Source organism: Monopterus albus, unplaced genomic scaffold (genome assembly GCF_001952655.1).
Source record: "Monopterus albus unplaced genomic scaffold, M_albus_1.0 scaffold92.1, whole genome shotgun sequence".
NCBI lineage: Eukaryota > Metazoa > Chordata > Actinopteri > Synbranchiformes > Synbranchidae > Monopterus > Monopterus albus.
The window spans coordinates 1,517,903-1,534,530 of NW_018127972.1; the positions used below are offsets into that span (position 1 = coordinate 1,517,903).

General features: G+C 39.6%; 1 protein-coding gene and 1 non-coding gene across 5 annotated transcripts in view; one reads left to right on the plus strand and one right to left on the minus strand.

Moving 5' to 3' along the window:
• Positions 1 to 16,628, plus strand: part of septin12 (septin 12) — an 89,633-nt gene that overhangs the window by 38,857 nt on the left and 34,148 nt on the right. The window contains exon 1 of one of the 4 annotated variants that reach the window (XM_020608267.1): positions 9,638 to 9,683. The exons of 1 other annotated variant lie outside the window; for it this stretch is intronic. In XM_020608267.1, coding sequence (XP_020463923.1) covers positions 9,665 to 9,683 — 19 coding nt within the window. In that variant the 5' untranslated portion in view covers positions 9,638 to 9,664. Of the gene's footprint in view, positions 1 to 9,637; positions 9,684 to 11,655; positions 11,713 to 15,022; positions 15,099 to 16,628 lie in introns of those variants that run through there. 2 more of the 4 variants (XM_020608266.1, XM_020608268.1) reach the window with 2 other exon arrangements.
• trnaa-cgc (transfer RNA alanine (anticodon CGC)) lies at positions 512 to 584 on the minus strand. Its single transcript has one exon. It is a non-coding gene; the product is annotated as a tRNA-Ala (tRNA).

The following is a 16,628-nucleotide window of genomic DNA, read 5'->3' on the forward strand; positions in this document are numbered from 1 at the left end:
CGATGGACTGCTAATCCATTGTGCTCTGCACGCATGGTTTCGAATCCCATCCTTGTCGTTAAGCCTTTCCTTCCTTGTCCTGTGAGAGGCCTCCTGTGAGGCTCTGTAAATGCAAACTTGTCAAGAGGAAAATAAAAGAAAGTTCTTGTATAGGAGACTGGTTTCTTTCTCCCTTCTCAAAGCATTTTCTGTGGTCAAAAGGTCTGAAAGTGACCACTGCGTCTCTCACAGTCATGGCAGACTGAAACAGTGAGTGCAGCAAGAATGGGATGTACATAAATCAGTAGATTAGCAGGCACTGTTTGTTTAATTTTTATCATAAAAAAAAAGTCTGATCTGTGCCAAAAACTTTCTACATATTGTAACTATATGATATTTTTTCCAATCTCTACATTGGGTAGCTTTTCAACACTGTTCTGATGAAACATGAACAAAGCCTGTGTCATGCTTGTAATTTGTGCTTCAAAGCACTTTTCGTGTGTCCAGGTACACTCTAAAAGTTGAGTTTCTCTGGAGAACGCGGGTATCGATCCCGCTACCTCTCACATGCGAAGCGAACGCTCTACCATTTGAGCTAGTTCCCCTTTCGCTCTGTGTATGGGGGCCTGTCACAGTCTCCCTCAAACTAATATAAGCGATGTCCTGACTTTCTTCTGACTTCTGCTTTCTTAACGTGTTTTCTGTGGAGAAAGGGGTCTATAGGTGAACACTGCTGGGCTCACAGTCATGGCAGGCTAGGCTCACAGTCATGGCAGGCTAGGATAGAGGTAGGAGACAAGACCAAAATGATCAGGGAAAGATTCATTTTATACTTCTGTTTCTATTCAGTCGCTCTACCATTTGAGCTAACTCCCCTTTGATCTCATGGATTGGGGTGTGTCACAGTCTCGCTCAAGGAGGAAGGAGGAAGAGAGGCAGGTCACGCCGAGCAGACCTGACAGTCTCCTGTAGTTCTGGAGGAGCTTTGTCAAGTCTGACAAAATAACACTGGTGATGTTTTAGTGATATGATCAGAGTTATCTCAGCTGGGTCTTAAATTTATACCAGAAAGTCAACACTATACGGTGTGGAGATTGTAATGACTTGTCAATGGTAATCAATGGCTCTGATTATCTGCAACCCCAATTATATTTTTACACTTAAATTTTATTTTCTTCTCTTTAACACATGTAACTTCAGTGATTGTGTGTTGGGTTTTGAACACTGGCACAATGTTCATACTTGTGGGTGTACAATCCTATCATAACAAGCCACATATGTGTATTTGGTGATTTACAAATACAGTAAAGGTTACAAATGGATAAACATCGATTTGTGTGCATCTCAAGAAGGCCACAAATGCATGTTTGTAGCTCTAAAGATAAATCCCAGATTTACAAATGTGTAAAAATGATTTGATGAGAGGACTTAACACCCATACAAACCCTATACTTTAATGCTGTGCCTGAATGCTTCATGCATGACACAGAAGGAGAAAATAAGCTACTTTCACATTACCTCTCAAAATGACTCTGAAATCTGATTTCTTCCCACCTCATGACTCAGTTCTGATCTTTTCAAAGATGTGTGAAATTTGGATTTTTTTTTCTGGGCCACTGCCATATATGGTCCTAGATCTGATATCTGACCATGCAATCCCAGGGTACACCCTGGACAGGATGCCAGTCTATCACAGGCCCAGGTCACTAATCTAAACTGTCAAATCATCCAAAATACACCCCTTTTTATATCATCAAATAACTAAATAAAATAAAAACAAACGTGCCAGAAAAGTGACCACTGGTACACACGTCAGTGTGATAAATATCTACCAAAAACAACAGAAGTGACCTCTGGGAAAAATTTTATCTGATTTGTACTTTGAGTTTTAATTTTGGCCCATGTCCCATCTGCTAAGATGGATGAGGTGGGATTTATGGCCTATACTGCAACCAGCCAGGGGCAAACAAGTCACGGTAACTTCACCTCTGGGAGCTGTCACGGTGTCCATATTTCATACAGTCAATGGTGTTGACCTCTCACAGATTGGTTAAAAATAAACATCAAGAAGAAAGGCAACACATACGGGGGTCAGTGGAGAGATGAGGATGCTTTACCTTTGTTGAACTATTATGGAGAAGCTTCTGATCATGCCAAATTAAAAGAAACTTTTTGCAATTGTACAATTTGATTGTTGTACATGATGCACATGTAAGTTAAATCTTGCATGCATGGCCATTTAGGAGCTCAAGGGTGTTCACCTCAGAGCTAGATACATGCCACTTATAAACATGATTGTGAACCTTCAACACTAAAAAATTGGATCAGACAAAAAGATTGGAATTGAATATTGAGATTTGTAATGTAAATGTAGTGAGAGAGTCTAAACAGCAGTTCCAAAATTGTTATAGTTAATCTCACTGTTGAAAATGAAAGCTGTAGGCTTGCTCTCTGTGTATGCAGGTGTATGTTTGTGTTCATCCTCAGCTCTTTGGTTTTCATCATAGACAATCCAGCTCACTGAGCAAACAGTAATTTGTGGTGAATTGAGTGATGTGACAGTTTTATTTATCAGACACCATCATACAAGGATGTGCACGCACTACAGACGCACATTGTCAGTTTATAATGTAGTTTACGCTTCAGCTGAATGAATCAAGAGAAGAGAGTGGGAAAGAGGGAAAGAAAATAATAGAGATACAACAATAGATGAAGAAACAGATGTAGATTAGATATATGCATTTTGTGTGTGGGGTGTGTGTGTGTGTATGTGTGTGTGTGGGTCATCAGTGAGGTGCAACTGCATATGTACAAAATCATGTGTGTCACCAGAGTCCTGGGTTTGTCTCTTTGTTTGCAGTGTGTGTGCTTTCCTCTACTGCTACGTCAATACCCTGACCCTCACAGTGACCCTGCTGTCAATGCCTCCACACTTTTTCATATCGTTTTTCTGCCAATGTGAAATAGGCCTTTTGCTTTATTACTATGATAGCCACTTTTATTGATTTTACACTGTAGATATGATAACTTACATGGATAACAACAAGCAGAAGGGAACATGGAATGTTAACTAGTCTTCAAACAAACACAAACAAACACAAACACAGTATGTACAAAGTAACCTTTGTAAATACTGTGATGGAAATTTTAACATTAGTCTGGAGAAATAAAGAGTGAACAACCAAGCTACCTTTATGTATTTTATTTCTTACAAGAAAGTTCAGTGAGTCATAGACCACGTTCACACTGCAGGGTGAAGTGACTCAAATCCGATCTTTTTGCCTAAATGCGACCCATATCCGATTTCCTTATGACAGTGTGAACAGCACAAATCCGATTTTTTCAAATCCGACCGAGGCCACTTTCATATGTGGTCCTAAATCGGATACGTATCCGATGTTTTGCAATGTGACTTCAGTCTGAACGGCCAGGTCGCATTTCATGCGATTTTTATGTCATTGAAATGCGACAGACGTCACAATTCTGCGCTGGAGGAGGCGAGGGGTAATAAAAAAATGGCAGACAACAGTGATTCAGGTGGTGATAATGTTTCCTTCTCACTCGGAAATTATTAATGAATTCTGTATCCGTGAAGCCCCTCACAGAATCCCACCAGTCCTGGCTCCGACTCCGCACCCACACATTCCTCTGTACAGAGGTAGCAGCCACTGCTCCACAAAAGGCCATAAGCAATATTTGTGCTCTCCTTCTTCTTGATATTCTTCTTCTTATTATGTCTTTATGTCGATTGCAAATTGTCAGGTACATTGCTATGCACATGCTATCACGAGCCACATCCATTTTTATTTCCGTAAACACAGTACGCTGCGTCTGACGTCACATCCTCTTCTGTGCATGTGGGTAACTTCAGGGCTGTATACTGATCACACATGAGACAGATGGCAGTCGCATTTAAATGACAGTGTGAACAACAGCACAAAAAAAATTGGATTTTGGCAAAAAATCCGATCTGAGCATTAAGACCTGCAGTGTGAACGTAGTCATAAAGAATATCATGCAGTCTGCAGAGTGAGTGACCCAGAACAAGTGTAACAGTGGTTTTTGTATAACACTGGTCCGCTATCACCCCCTTAGTTGGAACCAATCAGAGAAGTGTCTTAGGTATGCGACCTTCATAGGTACGTATCTTTTGGATAGGTGCCTGGGCCCAGACAGTTAAACTGTGTATAGTTCATCAGAGATGCTTTTTGAGTGGTTGAACAGCTTTGGAAAGCCTCTCCTCCCATACTGTTCTGATGTCTAGGAATTGGAGAGCAGCTGTGTCTCAAAATGTATGTAACTTTCTGAAACCAACAATCTGACAGTCAGTCTGAGTGGCAGTTCGGATTTATCTCTTTATCTCACATTTTCTGTGAACAACTGAGCGCAACGCTTTCAGGGCTGACTGTCTATAAATGTCCCCTTATATCCCTTTGTTTAGATGGTATCATATTTCCATGCCTGTAACAACTGGCTTTTCACTCCTCTTTCCATTTTGGCCATTTGGAACAAGTTCTCGTTCTAACACTTTCAGATGTAAACAGGATGGATAGGGCTGGATAAAAATGTTGATTTTCTGACTGACTGCAGTTTTATCTTGATTAAGTCACTGCTTGTTCTTTTTATCGCAAGACTGATTTATTCATTTGCGCCTTTCTCCTTAAACATACATCTGTGCTAAGTGTTCTGCATATGCTTGTTCAGTCAGAGCTACAATAATGTGTAAAGTGTCTACTTTGTGGAAATTAATGTGTATGAAAATGTTATTTTAAACACAGATTATAGCTTGCCGCATGAGCTTCTTTGAGTCACACGGTCCTGTAAACTGTAATGAATAATTACACTCTATATGGATCCACTGCAGTTTACAGAACTGTTGTTACTTAGGATGGTTAGCTGACTGTAAAGCTCAGGCTGATGGGAATGATATTAAGAAGGGATCTCCTTAATTATACTCCCCAGTAGTTTTTGAGACAGTTCACACAAAACCTCATGATGGAGCAAATATCCAGTAACTGCTGAGATATTTCAAAGTCACTAAGTGACTGACAAAATAATCATTGCCATGAAAGCAGTGTCACTAGAGGTATATGCAGCACCTGAAAAAATGTGTAATTACTGTTCCCAAAGGCATCTCACTAAAGCATGTAAGACTTTGGAGTAATTTTGTTGACTCTGACATTTCATCTAGCAGCAACTCTGGTCAAAATTTTCCTTTGTTCGTGACAAAGTATTATAGTCACAGGTGATATGTTCCCTAGAGGATGAATTCATGTTTTTAGTAACTCATTCATCTTTTCTCTAGCACCACCATTACACCATCTAGTCTGCCTCTTGAGCAACAAGTCCTCTGATCTGTACAGGTCATTTGTCCCTTCAGTTTGTCACCTAACAATGACTTTCTGGCTTTGCATATTGTATCACCTAAATTACTCCTTTGCTCAGGTCATATGGTTGCAAGAGGTCACCATAATATTTACTTGTATATAGAAACAGATAATACATCAGAATTAGGGACAGACATGCTTTGTGCATACACTCATGCGTACGTGGACACAGACAACGGACACATATGCTTTCCTATTCATACTTCAAATCGAGCTTTTTGCTGTGTGGACCATCAGCGTGGACACAAACTTTTGGCCTGCATGTGGAGGTGCAAAGCAAGAGTAACCTCATAAGGTTTACAAATACATGGTGGAACATCTATAGTTTTATATCTACAATTCAGAGGCCAATTTTCAAGATGAGATACTCTATCTGCTCCACATCTGTCCCTGGGTATTGTGTACATTACATACAGGCATGTTAACAAAGGAGGCTGGTTTATCCATTCATCTACCTATGTCTATCCACCTGCCCATTTATAAGAACAGATCAGAATAATGTTTCATTTGCCATAGGCACACTTCTTATCTCTGGCATGGATTGTGCTTATGAAGGAGATAGAAGGAGAAACAGAGAGTGGCTGGGGGCCACAGCAGCGGTAGCCACCACACACAAGAAAAAACGCTCACAGAGTGAATGTTCAACACATGGAAACTGTTGTGAAAAATATCCATTTTTCAATACATATTGATTCCATAAAGCTGAAAAGTTTCCGATACTCATTTCCCATAGTATCGATACACGCATACCAGCCGAACTTTCTCACTCAGCAATTTTTGTTATTTTCTGATTGACATTTAATGGATCAACAGATTAACTGGTAATGAAAGTAGTTAGTTTCTGCCATAATATTGTCCATAAATCTCAAAATAAAAACCTGCAATCTATTTGATTCCTTTGCATTGTTGACATGTACATCAGTTTCTCAGTTCTGTCTACTATGAAAACTGACAAAGCATGCAGCCGCAAGACGCTGCATGCAGATGCAGTAATGTGCAATGCGACATCACTTGTTTACATTCTTTGTTTTCAGTGAACTGGGGCCAGTGTTTCGCTGAGCCAAACCTGACTTCAGTATGTACAAATGCTAGTCATACAATTAATTTAATTAGAATTTTTTTTTTCAGCAAACACTAGAAATTAAATAATTATAACATGTTAACTGATTTACTCTAAAAATGTTATTATGGACAGTATTAGTAAAGCATGATGTCCACTTTAGGGGACACATAATATGAAAATCAGAAATATAAAATTATTATATCATGTTACTTGATATCACCATCTTAATTTATCTGCAAATGTTCTTCTAAAGAAGACTGGGCAGATATCGCGGGGGTGCTTGGCATACCCAACATTCTTTTGGCCATTTAGGATGTTGGGGCTTTTTCCTGCACTTACATGTGGATGCCACTAGGTGGCCGGCACTGGTTTTTTTTTCACAGCCTGTGGGGACCAAACCCATCCAGGCGTACAAGATATTGAATTTGAATCTCTGTCCACTGTAGTGACCACTATGCATAAAGGAGTTAAGCTTCCAGGCAGATTATCAAATGACAAAACTCTGCCCAGAGGATTACATTATTATTCACAGACTGAAAAATTCTCACAGCAGAAATAATTTTAACTTTTGTCACGATGATTTCAAGATAAACTGTAGAAATACGGGATTCCCATTACAAGTAATCAACCAGGAATGTGCTTAAATGCATTTCATTGGTCAACACAGTGCCTTGTACTACTGTGCCTCAGCCGTCAGTGTTCATACCCCCCCGCTGACTCAAACTGGGCACATTTTCCTTCATACTACTGTGAAGTGGCCAGAGGTGTTCACACTGTACACTTGATACAGTGCCACATTTTTTGGGTTTCCTGTGGACGTGGGGATGTGAAGACATTTGCATTACATGGATCTGTGCAGCAAAGTGAATGCAGATAGCATTGTGATAGCATATAGAGCCTTATCAGTGTTTGGGCTTAAAACATTAATTGCTCAGGATTAAGCAAAAAGAAAGAAATCAAAAACTTTTATCTTCTAGGGATCATGAATGTGTGCAACTCCTCATGCCAGTCCTTGCTTTTTGAGCAAGTTTTATATTAGGATGATGGAGGGGGAAAGGTTAAGGGGTCATCAAATTAATCTGGATCCATCCATGGGGATCCAACCCAACAAGCACTTTCCCCATAGCCCCCATTGTAAGGTAGTGAGAAAAGCCTTTCCTGTAAAAGAAGGTCTGCTTTCTGTCAGCTATTGTTTTCACTGTTGATGTGTGAGGTGAGCTTAGTTTTGCTTCACAGGCAGCTTACAGACAGTTTAGATAAATACCACAAACTCTTCACCTTGCAGTCAGCACAGTTTATCTGTTTATGTGTGTGTGTGTGTGTCTATTTTGGACAGAGAGATTATGCAGATGGACTTTTTCACCACCTGGGGGAAGCACTGAGGCCTGACAAATCCTACTTAGTCCTACACTGAACACAGGTTAAGTCGTCATAGAAGAGTTCAGAATAGTTCAAATTAATTTCAGCCTGTTCACATCTCTGACATCAGACCACAAACTACGAGGCACTCAATTACCAAGTGTACACCACCTCTTTTAAAATGTAGTAATAGGATTATATAGTACATTTAATCTGCATGTGGATTCGATTCTTCAGAATACTCTTTGCAGAAGAATTCAAAATCCTCTTTGACAATGTAAGGCTTCCTCTGGGGAACTTTTTGGTAGAGGGGGCCGAGCTGACCTGTTAGTGGAGGCAGCTTTGAAGACGAGATGGTCTATAATACACTATTAGAAGCCCAAGAATTTTAGAGGCTCATACTGGAATGAACTATTCAAAACTGCAAGTGAGTCAGAGTCATGAACAGTGAGCTGAATATCTCACGTTGGAGTAGCACCAACTATATGCAACATACATCACATTCACTTGGAGATTTGTGCACGTATTATCTAAAATTTGGTTTCAAACAGGCCACAACAAATATGTGGCAGAAACAGTATGTATTATGAAATAATAAACCACTTTTTGGGAGGAAATATTCTAATTATTCTAATGTGAATTATAATAATAGTAATATAGTAATATGTCAACAAAAGAAAATAGCAGCAAGAACGGTGAAAAAATGTGTCATTTTAAAATGGCATAAGAAATATGGTTAAAATGCATATAACAGATAGAGTAGAAAGTGTATTTTAAAACTGAAACAATATATTTTCCTTTTATGCATCACAGTTTAGGATTAAAGACTGAAAATGGAGTATGCTTTATGCATGTATGGCCATCTGCATCCATGAGTTTTTGTTATTGAGCTAACCTTTCATCAAATGAAAAACAAATTCTCTCTGCATTTTAATATATCCTGCTGACATACTGTAAACAGGACCACCATGGCAGAGGAAAGAAAGGATCATAGGGATGAACAGTGTTAGTATGTGTCTGCTCCTTAAACACACACATACAGAGCCCAGTTGTCTTCAGTGTAATTCTGGGTGGTTAGGTGGAATTGAAAAGCTTGGTGTGTGAAGTCTGGCATGTGAATTAAGTTATGCAATTAAAGCACCGCCATCAACCACTTGTCACACAGAGATAGACTGTGTGTTTAGTCCAGACTTTGAAGGTTGAGAAAATTATAGTACTTTTTCTGGAAAAACAACAGACAGGAGCATGCACGTAGCCAGCGTTCATATACAGCAGAAATCCAGGAGGATTGTGTGAATGGATAGGGTGAGTAGAGAAGGAGAGAGAGGATCAGTAGGGTCCTTTGATGGCAGCGTGTTCCTTTGTGTTTGCATGTCAACATTTGCTAGGAAGCAGCCGCTCTACATTCTTCTACTAACCTGTCTGTAAGTGTTTGGGTGTGTAATAATATTATAATGAGCATTGTACAGGACTTTAAAAGTATGAGCTTATTCTTGTCTGGATTTCATATGTTTAATGTATCAGTAGGCTTCTTTAATGTTTAATTCAACTATAAGCTGTTTATCATGTTTTAAAGACAAACTGCCTGGACCTTATGTGTCTTGAGACATTTGTTGTGATTTGGCAATAGACAAATTGAATTGAATTGAATCTCAAACATCTTAATTATATCAAAAGAATACTGAGTATGTTTCCTTTTCATGTTTTTTTCTGATAGCAGGATATTATTTTAATGCATACATAAACAGTACCAAGCAGAAAAGAGTACTGCATTGCAAAACAGCAAAGGAATGCAATTGAGTAATAGATTTCCGGGTTTGGAGGGTTTTCCATGCCACCAAATAACACGCAGCAGTTTAAAATACTGTGAGCCAGGATGTTACATCTCTGGATTGGTGAGTGCAGTAGATTAATGGATGATGCTGAAAGTGTAAGTCACATTGATTAATATAATGTATATCACGTCTGTGTTTTCAGATGTGAATGAGTTATGATATGTTATGAATTTTTGACACAGATAACCGGGCTCCAAGGGTTCGAGTGTGCTCTGCTGTAGGAACTCAGAGCAACAAAATACATGTAGGATACTCAGAGCACTTTCATGAATCAGTCTCATACATTTAGACTTAAAACTGAAGGTCCTTTGTAAACATACACATGTGCTGTATGTTCTGTCTCTTAATTTAGTCTATTCTTTCCACTCTCTTTTGCTTCCTCCCAGCACTGTGCCTGAGCCAATTATGTCTGCAATAGAAACATTAGAAAAAGCAGTTAAAAACCTATAATACATATAAAACTGTAGCCGTTTTTTTGTCAAAATCCATATGCAGAATGAATATATTTTATTATTCTTTCAAGTGAAAACAAGTTCATTGAAAACCTCAGTTGTCTATTCGCACCCCTTCATGCATTCCTGAGCCTGATACACACTCTCTCCCTCCCTCCATCCCTCCCAGCATCGTCCCTGTGTTAGTCGTGTGTACACCACAGAAGGTATCATTATTTGTCCAATTATAACAGCTTAAACTCCAGCTTCCATTCCACTCCTATGTTTTCATTACAGTTTTCTTTCATAGTTTGTGAGTAGTGTTTCTGGTTCTTCTCTAGCAATTGGGTTAGAAGTGATTAGGCTTAGTAAACCCGTACCTCAGCAGCGCAGACATAACGGCAGCGAGCCGGCAACAAGTGACTTTTGTAGAATGTTGATCTAAAAGGTGCAAATGAAATGCGATGCTTGTGGAACAGAGGCATGGGGTCTCATTCTCAGTCAAGGTTTGTGAAAGCTTGCTGGCCACAGCAGGCCACCTGCTGGTTATATATGTTGGCCACGGGCCATCAGGCCATGGTTAATGCTAACCCTGTAAACAAACAAACAAACAAAGATAAGTAAGTAGATAGATGGATAGATGGATGGATAAGTATGTTTTTTAGGTATTTGTCACTTTTTTTATCAAGTATGATGTTGGAGAGAGACAAATTGAGAGGAAATTATTTGATACAGTATGGTTAATGATGGGATATGTTCATATATGTGTATACTCTGCATATTGGAAATAGATACTGGAAATGTCACAGGAATAGGGGACATTCACTGGGCAGCTGCATTTATGTAGTGTGGGATGATCGAATGGGACAGGAATGTGAAGTGTCTGGGAATCATATAGTATAATGTGGGTGATGTAAGAATGCTATCACCTCTCAGTGTTCAGTTAGCAAAGTTGTCCACTCAGCTTTTTGTCATTCATAGGAAGGAAAGGGACCAGCAGGCTGAACAAATGCAGCTTTCAGATTCATCACTGCCACAGAGGCAACATATGGAGGAACCAAGACAAAAGGTCCATCACACTAGAAACATTAAAATGTGAATTTTTCCATTTCAGACTGTACACAAAGGCAGAAGATCTGTCCACACTCCATACTGGCACAAGCTGATAATAGGAAAATCACTTGAAATAAAGGACAGATTCACATTTTAACACCAATCTTAAAACAGTACTCACATGCTCATGTGTTCAGTGAAACAGCTGTTGATTACTATGATCCTTTTCTTTCCTGCCATGAATTCTGTTGCCCCCAAGTGGCCAAAAATCAATTAATGTGGCTTTAAAATCTGAAAGGATACAGGGAGGTACAAGTAGATGCTTTACATTTTGTTGAATCTAACAGTGGCACAAAGTGTACAGGTTAAAAACATATGGGAATATACGTGTAGAGTTATTGTCATCTAACAGTATGTTATTGTTTTTATATAGCCAGCAAAAAACCAGGAAACAGTTTCCCCCACAGGCCAGGAAATGCATCATCCTCACACTTACATACACGCATACAGTGCCACGCCCCTCCGCACACACACACAGGCAGTGAAGCGACATCCTGCCCAGTTGTATATGTGTGTCACTGCTGACTGCTGTGTCTCCACACCAGGTAAAGAACACATCTGTCCTTCCTGTTTTCAGCTGATACAACTGGACCTCAGACTTCTATGTTACACTAGCATGATTTTCTTCATGAGCTGATTTATGCTGCTGGTCGTGCACTCGTTGGTCTGTGCTGAAAGTGTTTCAGGGTTGGTACTTCATATCTGAACATGTGAAAACTAGTTTGGTTGCTTGTCTGATGTGAGTGTGTTGGCATCTTAGCACAGAACAAAGAACAGAGCTCTGTATATTTATAACATTTTAATTATAGCACAAAGAGAAATGAAATGGTTGTTGGAAATAAAGCTATTACTTTGTTGATAGAAAGGACTTTTCCCAACATTGTAGTGCTTTTCATGAGTAAGATTAACAAATTAATTATAGTGTTAGGTTAAAAGCTGGAACACTGGTTATTGTATTATAAGTTGTTTATTCAAATCACAAAACGTCCCAGTGTGTAGTAGTATGCAGTTAGTTACAGTTATAGGCTGTAACTGTACTGTAACTTCTGTGACCAACAGTAACAGTTTAACATGTCCTGTCACTGTTTCCCTTTTCCTCCAAGTGATTGAAGACATGGGTTTAATTCCTGTCCAAGCTGCCTGCAAATCATTGTTGCTATATTTGTGTTCAACCATATCCTTACACATTATTTTAGCTTTTCTTTTCTTGTTACTTGCTTCTCTGTTAATCGCTTTCTTTTCTTGACTATTCCACCCCACCCCCCAAAAATTGTTTCTTTTTGTTTATGATGCTTTTTACTTCTTTAGTAACCCATGGACTGTTACTGGGAAAGATAGTGGTTTTCACAAGATCTATTAGTACACAGAACACTATGTAGAAAGAAAACAGTGTGTGCTAGTTCATCTAAATCAGAGCATGAGTTAAAAAAAGCTTCCCAAGCTGTACAATCCAAGCAAGCTTGCAAGCTGTCAGTGCTGTTGTCTGTCCAACATATAACAGCTTTTGCTATTTGCTGGTGTCACTTACAAATGGGTTTGTACTTTGGCAAAATATATGCACTATTACGACAAGATGCTCCAAATGTAGATATAGGCAAAGACCTGAACCATAGCACATGTCACTGGTGGAGTTCTTTACAGTTGCTGCACAGATAACATTAAGGCCAACGCAAACATGAAAGATAATGACTGTTGATGTTTTATCAGCTTAGAAATGTCGTTTATTGAAATTTGTGACTTTGGTGAAGATCAGATCATTTCATGACCAGTTTATGCAGAAAACCAGGAAGTTGCAAACATTGCAATTACCTTTTCTTGCAACTGTATACACTCTTGTATATACAGAATGTATGTACTTGTACAGTTGAGTTGAAAACAGCAGCTTCTTGTTCAACCAACAATGATGGTTTTCAGCTTGTTGTCTTCGGGTTACTGGGTGAAAGTAGGTTTATGAAAGTGAACTTTGATCAATTTACCTCCTGCTTGTTTCCTCCTGCAGTTTCATAAGTATGTTACTGTTTCTATTGTATGCATACGTGTAGTCAAATGTCCATCAAATTTTTTGTGTATTGGTAGGACTATCAATCATAACTTAACTTAATAGTTCAATTAAATGAACAGAATCAATAGAAACAACTGAAATTTGCAGTTTCCAGCAGGTCGCTGAGCTTCCCTCATGCAGCTTCAGGAGGTATTTATTAATCTACAGTCAAGAGCATCTTACATCGCATTTGGGAAACACGCCTTAAGCTTAAGAAGGTTGGTAGGGTGGGTTCTGTGATTGCCTCTGCCATAAGATTATTTAGGGAATCACGCCCTCATCATTATTAAAACTGTATTAGTATAGAGTTGTAAGTAAGCCTCCCTGAGGGTCAGGATAGATATCATGGTCAGTTCATGTGAGATGTAACCAGAGGAGAGAAAATAGTAGTTGGTTTTGGATGGAATGTGTCTTTACACACAGGAAGAGACTGACTGAGAAATGTGAAAAAAAGGGGAAGTGTGACTGTTATGTAAATGGTGTGTTCACATTGGCCACTGCAAAACTATCAGTGATGATTTGTTGATTTCCAGTCAGTCTGGTTAACAGCAAAACAATATCGTACACAGCAGTTTAGTCCTACTGAGGGTAAAAATCTCCACATTTTTCACATTAAATCTACTGGCTTTGTTTACAGCTTTACAGATTTATTTAATTTATTCATATTTCCAGCTAATACCACTCCCCTACAACAAACTGATCTGTCATTTATCATCTGGGTACTCAGAATTAGATGTTAAGAATGACTAAAAGTTATCATTTCCAAAATAAATTCATCATGGCACGTACAGAGTGGTGATATATTAATGGATAAACTTGTTTAGTCCCTTCCAGGATGATAGTGCCTCCATGAGGGGTCACTGAATGGTTTGATCAATATGAAAATGATGTGAATCATATGCTGTGACTTCACAGTCACCAGACCTCAATACAGTTGAAGAGCTTTTTTGAGATGTTGGAGTGATGTGTTAGGCAGCATCTCCACCACCATCATCAAAACACCACATGAAGGAATATCTTTTGGAAGAATGGTGTTCATCCCTCCAGTAGAGTTCAGAGACTTGGAGAGTCAAAGCCAAGGAGCATTTAAGCTGTTCTGGTGGCACAAGGTGGCCCAACACCTTAGTAGGAAACTTTATGATGTTTTTCCTTTAATGTCAACAACCTCCTTCAATCAGTTGGTTATGATAGTCTGTATGTAGCCTGATACAGGCATAATGACATAACATTACTCAATGCTGTGAGTGCATAACTAAAGTTGATCCAGATTAACTTATTTGCATTTTTATCAGCTTTGAATTTAATTATAAGGGGACATTGTTTAGAAAGATTTCAGTTCCTAAACCAAAACCTAAATTGTTGGGTTGTCAAAAATGCACTTTTGAAAATGTAGAGATAAAACAAATAAAGTGATGAACATAGTGAAGAAGGGTGGGATGGTAAAAACAGTTGAAATGGTCTGATAGTGAGTCACCTTAAACAGGCACAGTTGAATTAAACTATTTTGTTTTATAGGTCACAGCCACTTGGAACCGTGGTGGCTGCAGCCCTGCACCTCCATCCCACATTGACTGGCAGCTCAGCCACTGGGCAAGGGCGGGGGTAGTCCTTCTCCTCTTAGGGATTAGTGGGAGCTCCTTGGGCCATTTGCATGTGAATGGATCCTGGAGCCGCTTTTAGATACCCAAACCTCCCTCCCTCCCTCCCTCCTCTCTTTCTGTGTGTCACCCTATCTCCACTTCTATTGAAATCAGGGAGAATCAGAGAGAGAGAGAGGCAGTCAGATCATCACTGTGGACAAACCTTGCAGAAAGATAAATTCAGAAAGCAGAGAGAGCTCTTCCATCTCGGCCTTTTCTGAGAGTACTTACTGCAAACAGGCTTTTGTGAGTGAGTGAAGTGTTGTACCCGGTACTTTTTACTGTTAGGTAATTTCTTAGTCAGTTAGATATTGATTAGATACTTGTTGTATAGGAATGTTTAAGTGTAGCCAGGATGTCTAGCTCAGGCTGTTAAATGCTCAGTTCATTGTCATGAGTTCTGCAGGCTGCATCTAGGCCAAGGTCAACTAGATTGAAGAGTCTGCAGGCAGGATGAATATTGTTATTAGCATGATATGTTCAGCCGTAATCTTAATCATAATATCTTCCGAGGCTTACTGTTCGGACATGTCCCTGAATGTCCTGTATGTTTTTAGATACACACCACTAATCAACAGCCACACACTTTAATTTTCTCCATGTTTTGACTACTGCTCTGGTCAGCTGCCAAGCTGGCATATCAGGTGACGTCACGGTTTGACGTTGCCTGTGTAGGATGGGGCTAGCCCAACCAAGTGATTAAATTGTATAGGCTATTAGGTTTGGGGGCTTTTTCATCTTCCGGGCTGCCTGTGCGCAGGACTGGAGGTGGGAGATGCCTGGACGTGTAATGTTAATTTTGCCTGTGATCCTTTGAATAAACCAGCACGGTTATATTTTTAATATATCCAAGTGGTCCGCTTCGTCTCTCTGAGTTCCTGGTTAAAAGAACTGGGTAATACAGTATCTTTCATTACCATACTGACTCTGAGAGACGAGGCAGTCCAAGTAACTACAAAACAGTGTTGATTTATTCCATGAACACAGGGATGACAGTAAGAGTCACAATCGAAAGGTGTTGATGTACTATAGCTCTAAGCGAGATAATGTTGAAAGAGGACATTTGTGTGAGACATGTTGCTGCAATTGGTCGAGCAATATTGCAAATAGCACACATCACAATGGGCTATCAGACTGTCGTACACACAACGCACACGGTAAAATTATTTCTGGACTCTAAAGCATTCACATTGTCTGCAAAGAGGATGCAGAACTTACAGCAGTTACTTAATCAAGCTCACATACAGTACACTGCACAAGTGAAGGAACAAACATGGCTGCGCAGATGGTCACTGACCAAAGGCCATGATTGTGTGAGCAAGACAGACATTGAAATGAGATTACATGAAAACTTGTATTGGGAACAGCTACCTGACGCATAGCTGACCCTGTACTGTGATGGACACAGCCATCAGACTACTACAGGTAGTTTGGTTGCTTCATATGCTGTGGTGGAGGACACAACAGCTGGCTTCAGAGTGCTGCAAGCTGATGTGATCCCACAGCCAAGTTCAGCTCAGATGGCTGAGCTCATTGCTCTCATACAAGCATGTAAGTTGTCAAAAGACAAAGTGGTGAACATTTATACTGATTCTGCACACGCTGTACAAGCAGTACACGTAGACCTGTGTCACTGGAGGAGAAAGGGCTTTGTGACTTCAGCTGGCTCTCCGGTAAAACACGTACAACAATTATTTAAATTAGAACAAGTTTTGTTATTGCCCAAACAGGTGGCCATCATTAAGTGTAAAGGCCATCAAAAAACAGACACTCAGCTGAG